Raw genomic sequence first — 12,455 nt, forward strand, 5'->3', positions numbered from 1 at the left:
CCCGTTTACACTACACTCAATTTTATGGCACGGCACGGCGGCTAAAATTGGTACCCGTGCCCAATTTTATTAGTGTTCAGGCTACCAAAACAAAGGCCGAGCACGAATGAAATGGGTACGGGTACCCATCTTAGCCGTGCAGTGCCAATAAATCGAGTGTAGTGTAAACGGGGCTTAAGGACCGTATTTGTTTCTATTTATAGGAGCCCTCCGTTCTCACTTTCACACTAAAAGGAGAAAGAGCAACGCTGTTGCCGACGGCAGTGCACCTGTCATTCTCCAACGGGAAAGGAGAAGGGCAAGAGTTCTGAAGGTTTGTTTTTTTTCAGTCTAACAATTAAAATTGGAAGGCTCAGGCCCTATCCTCCAACATAAAAACCGGTCACAGTTTTATAAATAATGAACCATTGGACCATTAGGGGCTGTTTACATGAGCCCCGTTACCCGAGATTCAACGAAGCGTGAGAGTACTTTGAGGTCATTGAAATAAGCCTTGCTATTGTTGTGGTGATTATACGACTGCCAGAATCGAGTTATCTGTTCATTTCAATACCTCAAAATCATCTCACGCTTCGTTGAATCTCGGGTAACCGAGCTCATGTAAACAGCCCCTAAATAGTATGGTTAGGCTCCTATAATTGGTTCATGTAATATTGTACCACAGTAATGAATAACCTGACGTTTGGCTGCATGGTGTTGGGAAAGTAATCAGTTTAAGAAAAAAAGCTCTCTTAGAGGTTTGGGAGAATGCTCCCAGATCTTTTGGTCCTAAAAATTGATCCCGTCCTACCCTTTTCGTCCATGGACAAAATGATAACATTTGACGTTATCCTTTACCGGGCCTTACGTCCAAGCCTAAATGTATAGTAATATTTTTTCTAATTCTGGGTATATTGATATGTGTAGAAACTTAGTAGAAGAAAGAAGGCGTTAGAGCTGACGTCCAGTCTCAATGAGGCCTCAAGGCAAGACGTCAAAAGAGGCCTCATACTGGAATCGATGTCGGCCGAGGAGTCTGTGACTGACTCGGAAGATGAAGGTGGCAGAGAGCCAGATAGCGACGATGATGTCGATGCCCCAAAGAGAAAAAAATTGGTGGTACGTCCACTCTCTTGGAGAAGTGGACGATTCAACGATGTTTTGCAGAGCCTTGATCGGAAATGGACCCGACGGGCATCTGAAAAATCAAAGACGATGAGCAAACCACGACAACAAGGAAGTCTCAAAGAGAGCAATCCTCCAAACGGCATTCCTGGCTGGATGATAGGGCAATAACTCTCTGGTACCCTGCATGGTAAACGCACGATTTCAGTGCGGATTAGATTAATATATATGTACAACTCAACGAGAGCGGTTCATGCACAAACATTTAGTTTTAGCTCCGGAATTAAAAAAAGATCATAACTGAAAAAGTGAACTCGTTGGGCTGTGCAGATTAACTAATGCGACGTTTCCCATTTAAAGAAGGCTTTTTAAAGAAGTTAAAACTTGGCATCATTAGATGAAAGGCCGTTTCATGCGGACGCATCATCAAAATAATAATTAATAATGATTACTCCCTTCTTAGCACACTACAAGGTTTAGTTCAATAGGAATGCTCCCAACATTATATCTTTAATACCTACCCTTATCACTGCAATTATCACGCCGAAATCGATGCACAATCTCCATGAAAAGGCCCTTTTCTTAGGATGTCGAGTGCTGTCCTAGTTTATCCAATGTTAATGTTTCTAGTTATCGTTATATGTTTTCATAGCATTAAACCTTGAGCCAAAGCCAATGCACTGTATACTGTATATAGCGACAATACAATAGACCTTTCTCAAATGAGGAAAAACGCGGAAATCTTGATGGTACACGAAGTTTGATTGGTTCCGCAAAACTGACAATTTATTAAGAATGCTTATATAGGGCTGCTTTCCACTTGGAAATTTTTAAATGCTTTTAAATTTTAATATTTTACATCTAGGTCAACTAATGCGTACTAAAATGTGCAGAAAACTAACTTCCTTCGATTTATTCACTTAGTTTTTTCAAAGGTAACATGTATAAGGATTTAGACTTTTAGGTGCGTGTACGTGCGTATGAAAAACGCGTAAGTGGAAAACAGCCTTAACTCAGGCTTGCCTAACGCGTTGTTTTCAAATAGGTCTCTGTAAATCCTTTGTTTTCGGCAAAGCTGCTATATACAAGGTATTATATGAACAAATATATAGAGTTAGAGAGATTATAAGACTGATTGTTTAATCTTACTGTAGAGTCTTGAATTTCTGTCGCTTTGATAACATTTTTTAAAGGAATTTGTGTTTTCATTGATTACAATCGTAGAATTGTATTTGTAAAGTAATGCATACTAAATACATAGTTTACAAAGGAAATTATTTGTCATTTGTTTATTTTGTTCCCAGTTTACAGTGATGCAAATGTACTGCAAATTCAATATAGCTTTGCCACGCATTTGCAAGAAACGCAAAACTGTGGTTGGATGTATTATTTGCTTTAAATTCACACACGACACAAATCTGTTGCAAACTTATTATGCTTGCAAGAGGTTTACACGCTGTGGAAATCCATGCAAAATCATTATTTGCAGCACAATTACACGCGAGGCAAACAATAATGCAAATTTAACGTTTGGGCTATGGTTTTGCACGCGAAGCAAATCTATAGCAAATTTAATGTTTGCTATGCGTTTACACGCGAAGCAAACCCATTGCAAATCTGGTAAAGTTACTGGGTTTGCAATATGTTTGCACCATATGCAATCGCAGCGGATGCCAACTTTGCAACTGTTTTACATGCGAGTGCAAACTAAACGTTTACACGCGTGCAAATCTGGCAAACTATGGTCAAAATTAAGTTTTGTCGCAGATTTGCGATTAGATTTACAAGTTCGCAAACCTAACTTTTCGCCCCGTGATAGGCCCATAAGATTTTAACAACAAGTTTACATCATACATATATAAATATAAGACATAATTAGTATATTACAATATATTTTACAAAATTATAATTTAATTCTTAATTTATTATTCATGGTTGCAGTGAAATCTTTCCATTTTCTCTTAAACTAACAGATATGGATTAAAAGCACACAATTAATGGCACTAGAACTGGATAAAACATTTAAAAAAAAATAGAAAACAAAAATGTAATATTACCTCTAGGGACATCATTAAATTTAAAATATATAATTTGTTTGTCCAGTTTTCAAACACCGTACATACACATTATTTCTATCAACCCCTAGACACATCTAAAATGTGCAGGTTACGTTGACAATGCATTCTCAACAATGCACACTTCCTAGAAACACAAATGATTGTGCCAGGATACGCTCAACCTTTCGAAAATGCAATGTCTATAACTGAAACATTAGAAACAAGGCTGCAGATATAAATAATATTGTTTACAAATATAAGCAACTTTTGTCTTTATAGTCAAAGGTTTGCTTAACTTTGTAAAGATTAAAAAAAAATTTAAAAGATGTAAAGGAAAATGAAGGAATCTCAAATGATTTTGCGTCATAAAAAAATGAAAAGGTTAAATTCATGCAAGTTATATATTGACATTCCATCCACAGGCATACAGGCAAACCTCGAAAGCACACTGCTGTGCCCAGGTCACGTGTCAACTCTACTGGTGTTTGAATAACACAAGCTTTGAAAACTGCTTTATTACCTTCTCATGCGTACTTGCATTTTTTAACTTACATAAATAATGCATTCGAATCGTGACATAACTCTGAGAACAGCACTTTATCAGAGTGAACAAGTGGTTGTCCACTGCACTTAAGTCAAACATGTGTTGGTCTAACGTGCTAAAGACCCCGTTCTTCACACATGTTTCACATCATTCAGCATTCTCATAACGCACTTCTCCGTTTCTTCACAAATCTTAATCAGTCCATGTGACGGTAGCTTCAAACCTCCATTCGTTTTCCATGTTACGAACACGTCCGGTATGTTCTCTTCCGTCGTCGTCAGCACCGTTGTACATTGGGTGCAATGGATCTTTTTCGTCACCATCTTCGAGACGTATCACTTCGCTTCGTCCAGCAATATACGATATTGCAGCCTTCTTGTACTCAGACAGTTCAATGGCATTAGGCACATCACAGTAGTCATGATCGACGGCAGCTGGCTCTCTCAACTCCAGGTCGTATTGCAATCGCTACGTCTGAGATCCCAGTTGGCGTTTGTTCAATTTCACACTGAGCTTTGATGCAGTCTAATATCTGAGTGTCATCTAGAGCAACGCAGTTTCCATGACCTCCTTTAATATTGTGCCTCATCAACAGTTGCTTGTACGCGGCTACAAACTGCCATGTGGTTGGATTGTTATTCCATCCTCCGCATGCTCGCACAGCACCGAAGAACAACTCCAAGTGATCTTGACTCATCTTGTACGTCAGAAGGTACTTCAGAACCGGTTTCTCCGGCATAACCAGATCGTCGGCCAATCCCAAAACTGCTTTGAAGCAAATAAGAAAACCAAGAAGACGCCTGCAGGCTATCAGGTGTAAGAATTGCGCCGAGCTCCTTTAACATCGCCTGGTGGGTCGATGGACCGTCGCATGTGAAAGAAATCACCTTCACCCCGACTTCGTGCAATTTCCGAATGCATTCTTTCGTTAAGTTGGCCTTCTCTTCACCAGTCAGCCCATTCACCAGAAAATATCCACAGGGTAATTTCCAACTTGAGTTTGCGCAAACGGCCATGTACACAAGAGCATCGGTAGCTTCAGGTAGAGAGTCGTCTTTAATGCCCGTTCCGAGGTCGACATAACCACGCATTCTCTTGCTATCCCACTCGACGTGTTTTCGTATAGACATCTCATCCAAGGTGAGAGCCCAAACAACTTCTTCACCATCTCTTCTTGCAGCAAGGACCTTAGCTTTCAAAGCTGTTAAAGCATCTTTCGTGAAACCGGGTTCACCATCCATCGACGTATACCACGATCGGATCACAGATACGTGTGGCAGCCCTAGCTTGAAACTTTTCCGAACATAATTGTATATGCCTTCGTTGAATAAAACTTTAAGGTCAGAGCAAATGACCTTAGCTCAGGTAGATACGCGCCAGGATTTTTCTTTTTTTTGCGACACCAACCTTTTCATCAGTTCCTTTGGAACTCCGGAAAAGGTTGTTTCCAAGATTGAGGCACAATCACTATTTATAAGACTCTTCTTTTTTAACTCACTTACCACTGAACTCAGAGTCACAACCTTTCTCTTCAGACGCCGAGTCTTTTGTTCGGATACTTTATACCTCTTCTGCAACTTTGTCAATTTGCTGACAACATCATCGACTTGTTGTTTCAAACTACAACGAGATTTACTGATGTGATATGTGTGATCATGATTCGCTGCTCCAGATGTTCTAGTAATATGAGCCTTTTTCAGAGCAGTGCTTACCTGATCCAAAATCACTTCATCCTCAAGTTTTCTTTTCCTTCCGAGTATACTTACACCTTCATTACTACTAGAAATTTCTTCAGTGACCCCCTCAATACCTAAACTGTCTTCATTACCTACGTTGTATTCCATACTTACACTGTCTTCAATTGTGATTGCCCAGAGCCATCCTCATATATTCAATTTCCTTGTTTCCAATTGCATTTCTGACCTCCAAACCTAATGCTCCTTCACTCACCTCATTTACCAATTTTACTCTTTGTAATAAACCTTTTTTCTCAAACATTACATTTACAGCTACATTGTTTATCCCCTAATAATTTCAACAATATAGCCAATTTAATGAGACAAATATACTAAAATGACCCTCAGGCTGTATATACCATGTTCATATTGTCACATCCAGTGGCATGCATCTAACCATATTCAAACTATTTACTGCAAATAATTACTATATCTTGTACTAACAATATTTGGTATTGACCTGAGATTTTTGATATATAGTTGGGATAGCATTTTGCTTCAATATCACTCTGCTTCCAGTCTGCTGTTTCGTCTCCACTGCAAAATGTTCTGAGCATAATCGGCTTCCCTTTGTAGGTACAAACTGGACTGGGGAGTTCTTATTTACATTTTTAACCCACATAGCACGTATCTCAGGATAAATTTTCATATCTGGAAAGCTATATAATAACAATGTACTAATGATCTAAGATATTAGAAAATCTATGCAGTGCAATAATTAGTATTTAAATGCTGGTGTTCAAATGAACCAAATCCATTAACTGTGTGCATACAAGTGAATGTTAGAAAGATTAAATGAGGATTATACTCTTGACCGTACTTGACCCTGACTTAAATTAATACATCGTCTGCAAACCTATTATAGCAAGCTTCAGTTCAAGAGTAAAATCAGGGCGCTTACATTTATAGGCTACCTAAACTATTGCAATTACACGGCGACGTGTTGAACGTGATGGCGTCTTTCGTGACTTCGAAATATAATTAAAATATGCAAATACAGAAATACAATATCTAAAATATACAGAAATACAATACGTAAAATATAAAAGAATATGAAATTTTTAAAAACTATATTTATAGCGCTTTAATCCAGAAATAACTCCAAGCCTATTTTTAATGTTAATCCGCTGTTTTGCTGTCGTGAGTTAATGCAGTCTTGTAAAAACCTAAGAATTATATCGCATTTTTTAAAACACATTTAAATATTTTATTTGAAATGTAAATCTGAAGATTCTTACCGATGGGAAGAAATATTTTCCTTTGACAGTCGGTTACGGCATCCAAAAGCTGAACAAAAACGCGGCATATTTATGAAAAATTTTCAAAAACCTTGGTTAACGTTTTAAATGCGTGTAAACACTTTGAAAAACTGTTCAAGGCGGGAATTTTTTGCAAAAAACCGGAGGGTGAAGAAAAACGTCTGTTGGCTTGGATCGCGGTTGGTCAGTGGTCAATACCATTGCCCAGTGGGACCATATCTGGCGTCAGCGACAAAATCCGCCATGTTTCTTGCTTAACTTTTTGAGAAAAAAACATTAGGAGCCGGTCCTCCAGGAATTATTATATAGCTCAGTGGGATGACCTCACATAAGTTAGAACATGGAGCCGTGACTTAGAACAAACTGTACTTGAGTTTGAAAATGTTATCAGTGAAATGAAACAACAGAGTGAGAAACTGCGCGAAATTGAACTCCAGAAAGCTGAGGATAAGGATGGAGGAATTGAAGAAGAAAAGCGTAGGAAACGTTATGAGGAAGAGATGGCACTCGAGGGAGCTAAACTAGAAATGAAACGGAAGTTTGAAAGGGGATTAGAGGAAGTTAAAATGAAGTCTGCAAGCCAATGCAATTCTGCCAAGCTGCCCAAGTTAGTAATATCTAAATTCCAAGGAACTCACTTGGATTGGCAGAGATTCTGGGGGCAATTTGAAAAAGAAATTGACAAGGCAGAGATCAGCCCCATTACCAAGCTGTACCTCAAAGAGTTGCTTATTCCTAAGGTCCGTGCATTCATTGATGGTCTGCCCTTTTCTACCGAAGGGTATGAAAGAGCGAAAACTATCCTAAAGACGCGGTATGGGAAAGAAAGTGAAGTTGCAAAATGCCCATATGCAGAGCATTATTTCCTTACCAACCATATCTGGGTCCGATGCAAGGAAAATCAATCGTTTCTTTGAAACACTGGTTGCAAATACACAAGCATTAGAAACCATGGGGAAGCTGAACGAAGTAAAGGGGTTTGCACGAAGCACGCTGGATAAATTACCAGGCATACGGGCAGACTTGGTACGATCAGATGACAATTGGCAAGATTGGGGATTTGGTGAGACGGTCGAAGCACTGCGAAAATGGTGTGTGAGGAACCCCATATCAGAAGAAGACCGTAAGTCAGATCACAAGGGTACCAGCCATTATCAACAAAAATCTGGAAAGTTCTTACATGCCAAGCAGGAATCATGGGAAACCAAGACTGTGTGTGTTCTGTGAGTCAACCCTACACAAGTCCGTAGACTGCGACCAAGTTGTGGACATTACATCTCGAAAGAAGATCTTGTTAGAGAAAAAACTATGTTTCAACTGCACTGGTGTAAAACATCGAGCATCCGAATGTCGAAGTAAAACAACTTGCTTTCGGTGTAATGCGAAACATCACACCTCTATTTGTGATGACCAAGGAAGTGCAACTAAACAAATGATGTTGGCTACTGGTAAAGGAGGGTGATATATCCAGTTGTTGTAGCGGTTGTCAATGGGATAAAATGCAGGGCCCTCTTGGACACAAGAGCTGGCAGTTCGTATATCTCTGCAGATTTGGTAAAGCTTCTAAGGAAACAGCTTTCACGAACTGAGTACCGGCATATTGATATGATGATGTCATCGACAATTCAGAGAATTGAGATCTATGATGTGATTGTGGCTGATGTTAGAGGAAAGTTTGAAATGAAAACCCAAGTAAGCAAGGTTGCCAAAAGCGTTCTCCTGTCTATACCTAATCCTGGTTATGCTGACACATCACAGCCTTTGAAGAACTGATTGAAGCAGTCCATCTCCACGCGTTCGGTGACACTAGTTCTGACGGTACGTGTGCAGCCGTGTACGCAGTTGTGCACCAGCAATCGGGAGTCAATCAAGGCTTAATAGCTGCGAAGTCGAGACTTGCAAAAAAGAATTTGACTATCCCACGATTAGAACTTGTATCAGCCCACATGGCAGCAACCCTCGTCGACAATGTCAAGAACGCGCTGAGTTATCCAGTTACATCAGTCTTTGCATGGTTAGATAGTACTACCGCCCTTTATTGGATAAAGGGAAACGGCAACTATAAACAGGTTGTTGCGAATAGAACGAAGAAAATGAACGCCAAGGATTACATTCAGTGGAGGCATGTCGGGAACACCAGAATCCTGCAGACCTTGGTGGCCGTGGATGTTTACCAAATAACCTGACCGAGTCATGGTTGAATGGACCAGATTGGCTGCCTTATCCCGATCAATGGCCTGAGGACATAGTTGCACAACCCGGTAAAGAGTCGGAATCTGAAGTTAAGTTGGTCAAGAATTTGTTTGCTGCAGTTGTAGAAGTCAAAGAAGAAGTGGATGAACTGCTGCAAAAGCACACTTTCTGGAAATCTGTTCGTATCCTCGGTTGGATAACCAGATTTGTAAACAACTTCAGGGCAACGCTGGGCAAGACTCGGAAACAAAGTGATCCGCTGACAACAACTGAAACCGAAACTCAAGTGGAGTTGCTCGTGAAGAAATTCACCGAAAGACAAATCGAAACGGAACAATTTAAGAACGATCAGCTAAGACTTAATCTTCAAAGAAACGTAAATGGTCTATTTGAATGCCGCGGAAGAATCCAAGGCTTGTATCCAATTTATGTACCGCTTGCCACGTTGCTCAGTGAGAAAATGATTGAAGATGCTCACGTCGAAACGTTGCATGGGGGAGTTGGGTTAACCATGACCCGGTTACGTCAGCGTTACTGGATACCAAGACTTCGCCAGTCAACAAAGAAAGTGATTGCGGGCTGTTACGGGTGCACGCGTTTCCAGGCAACTGCCTATCATAATCCACCAGTTGGAAATCTGCCGCTCGACAGAACTGTTGGATCAATTCCCTTCGAAGTTCTTGGTGTCGACTATGCTGGGCCCCTTATCTATAAGATCAATAAGACGAAAGATTTTTAAAGCGTACATCTTGCTCTTCGCCTGCAGCCTAACTCGTTCTATTCATTTAGAATTACTTCATGACCAAACTACCGAGAATTTCATAAACAGTTTTAAGCGATCCATAGCACGAAGAGGACGTCCGCGGAAAGTTTACTCGGACATGGTAAAACTTTTGTTTCGGCTGCAAATTGGATCCGTAAGATAATGAAAGATGAACGTTTTCAAAACTACCTGGCCCATCAACAAATCGTGTGGCAGTTCAACTTGAGCAAGGCCCCTTGGTGGGACTTGTTGAGAGAGCGCTGGAATGGTTGGACTTGTTAAAAGAGCGCTGTATAAGACGATCGGTCGGGCAAATCTAAGATGGGACGAACTCGAAGAAATTATCCTGGATGTGGAAGTCACATTGAACAATTGACCTTTAGCTTACCAAGACGATGATATCCAATTGCCGACTTTAACACCAAATGCCATGATGTTCGGACAACCTAATAATCTGCCGGAAGAAGATTCCAGCAAGATTGAAGATCATCCATTGAGAAAGCGAGCCAAGTACCTATCTCGATGCAAGGACGCCTTATGGTCCCGTTGGACCAACGAATACCTGCGAGGTCTCAGATAAAGACATGATCTACGAGGTGGGGAAAAGGCAAATATCAAAATTGGTCAAGTCGTACTTATTAAGAATGACGAGCGAAACCGTGGCAAGTGGAATCTAGGTGTTGTTGTTAAACCTATTAAGGGTCGAGATGGTGTCGTTAGAGCTGTACGATTACGAGCCGGAAAACCATATCTCGACCGTGTGGTCCAACAGCTGTATCCATTGGAATTAGAACGTGATGATCCTCCAGTGGAGAAACCAGCAGTTGAATTGAATGCAGAAGCCAGGGAGTTCCGACCAAAACGGAAAGCCGCACAAGAAGCCGAGAAGCTAATCAAGAACGTTGCCGAGTTTGAACTTGAAAGTTAACCATAGAACTCATAACTTAAGATGTTGTAGTTGTTCATATAATTATTTGATCTCTCCAAATCAAATAGGGGGAGAGTGTTGGGAATATTCCTGCACATAAGACTAAGTAATACAGTAGAGTTACCGCTGATCAGGGGACAAAAAAGGAAGGCTCAACAAAACGTTGTGTGAACGTGAGGTTTTTGAAAAAGTTCTTTTGTATTGTTATATTTTTTTATGAGTAATAAATCATGTCTAAACAAAGCTGAGTTCATTGTCGGCTAACAAACAGCATTCCCGACACAGTAATTCCCCATGCAAGTCTGAGAGGGAATTGGGATCTCTGACCTAGTATAACATCTGTAGTACCAGTTTTGTATGCAAACCAAGTGAACAAAATATGCCTGGATATACAAAAGAATAACAGAACAAATGTAAGAATTACAGACTCTAGTCTCTCCAATCGATAAATAGCCTGCATACTCCTTGCAACAAATAAAAAAAAAATACATACAATTTATATAGTGCATGTTCAGTCTTTTTTAGCTAATGCTATTAATGCTTGAAGCATACTTTCATCCCTCTTCTTCTGTTCTAATTCTTCCCTACGAATCTCGATCTCCATTTGTTTCATTTCCAGCTCTTGTTTTTTAATTTCCTTGTTACACTCGGTTGTTTTGAGCAAGTAATCCACTACACTGCCTCTACGCTTTTTAGTTGAGCGTAGCGTGTCTGATGACGAACTGCCATCTTCGTCATCTGAACCTTTTCCGATTCCCCCCTCTGCACGTTTTTTGGTTTCACGAAATGTCTCCATAGCCGTTTGTCTTATCTCTTCAGCTTCCCTAGCATATTTCGAGCGTGCAGCATCCTTGGCTTCTTTAGCCTTACAAGCAGTTTCTTCTTGACTTTCAAACTGGCCTATGATATCTTCCATTGCCATATCAAATTCAGTTGATTCAGGGTTCGTGCCACTTTCCCTTAGTTCGTTTGATACGTTCCTCTTGTATTTTGTTTCCAGCAGCCCGTATCTGTCGCGTACGCTTCTAATGGATTTGAGATTGAATGAAACTTCGGTCTTGCCGTTAAGATTATCCACAATTTTTTGCCATGCTGTTCCAATTTGCCGAGAGCCTTTCGGGTGTTCGAACGGTCGTTCAGCAAGTATTTTGCGCAGTAAATGCATGTCGTGTGCTTCGCTCCATTTCATCGGTTTTCTACAAAATAAATGTTAATTTCTGATTATTTCTGTCTTCACTACTTAAATTGGTCATCTCACTGAAATTAAGAAGAAAAAATAGCAACAATATGCCAAACTTACTTGTCCGTAGCCATAATATTTTGACGTTCTCGAGAGGACGGCAAAACAGTGTAAATGCCCTTGTGAACAGAACTTCAGCAAACGCGACAACGTCAACTTAAACTCGATCCAGTCCAACCGCGCAAAATTCAACGTTGCCGTCGCGTTCGCGTTGCGTCTCCCAAACTCACTAATGTTTTCCCCGTACCGCCGGAACCAAAAAAAACATTGTGGCCTGCCAAAGCAAGGTCAAGAACATTCGTTTGTTCTTGATTGAGCAGGTTCACCCCTAGGGATACAACGTTCAAGAATCTCTATTTGTTATAAAGATGGTATATAAATCGCCCGAAAAACATTACTAAAATAATATTCTCAGCATTCGTTTGGCATATATCATACTTACATAACTTGGACTGCTGACAGACATAGAATATATCAAATCCAAATAATGTTTCTATTGCGGAAAGACATTTGTCTCTGTTTACTCCACTGAGCTATGTAATAATTCCTGGAGGATCGGCTCCAGTGAACTCCATATATATATATATATATATATATATATATTATATATATATATATTATATATATATAA

At 40.0% G+C, this 12,455-nt stretch overlaps 1 protein-coding gene across 1 annotated transcript; it reads left to right on the top strand.

The window, feature by feature from the left end:
• The first annotated feature begins 7,095 nt into the window (after positions 1-7,095).
• On the top strand, positions 7,096-9,632 carry LOC114543229. Its single transcript, XM_028562308.1, has 4 exons — positions 7,096-7,440; positions 7,556-7,923; positions 8,155-8,392; positions 8,841-9,632. The coding sequence occupies exons 1-4, from the start codon at positions 7,096-7,098 to the stop codon at positions 9,630-9,632; spliced, it is 1,743 nt and encodes a 580-aa protein (XP_028418109.1).
• The last annotated feature ends 2,823 nt before the right edge of the window (positions 9,633-12,455 follow it).

Source organism: Dendronephthya gigantea, unplaced genomic scaffold (genome assembly GCF_004324835.1).
Source record: "Dendronephthya gigantea isolate DGI-Jeju-01 unplaced genomic scaffold, DenGig_1.0 000421F, whole genome shotgun sequence".
NCBI lineage: Eukaryota > Metazoa > Cnidaria > Anthozoa > Malacalcyonacea > Nephtheidae > Dendronephthya > Dendronephthya gigantea.

What these genes read in the sequence shown, in the direction of transcription:
- LOC114543229 (XM_028562308.1), top strand. Translation starts at nt 7,096, where the DNA reads ATGAAACAACAGAGTGAGAAACTGCGCGAAATTGAACTCCAGAAAGCT. An exon ending in AAGAGTTGCTTATTCCTAAG is followed by an intron (nt 7,441 to 7,555) that starts GTCCGTGCATTC and finishes GCCCATATGCAG; the next exon opens with AGCATTATTTCCTTACCAAC. An exon ending in ACCAAGACTGTGTGTGTTCT is followed by an intron (nt 7,924 to 8,154) that starts GTGAGTCAACCC and finishes CTACTGGTAAAG; the next exon opens with GAGGGTGATATATCCAGTTG.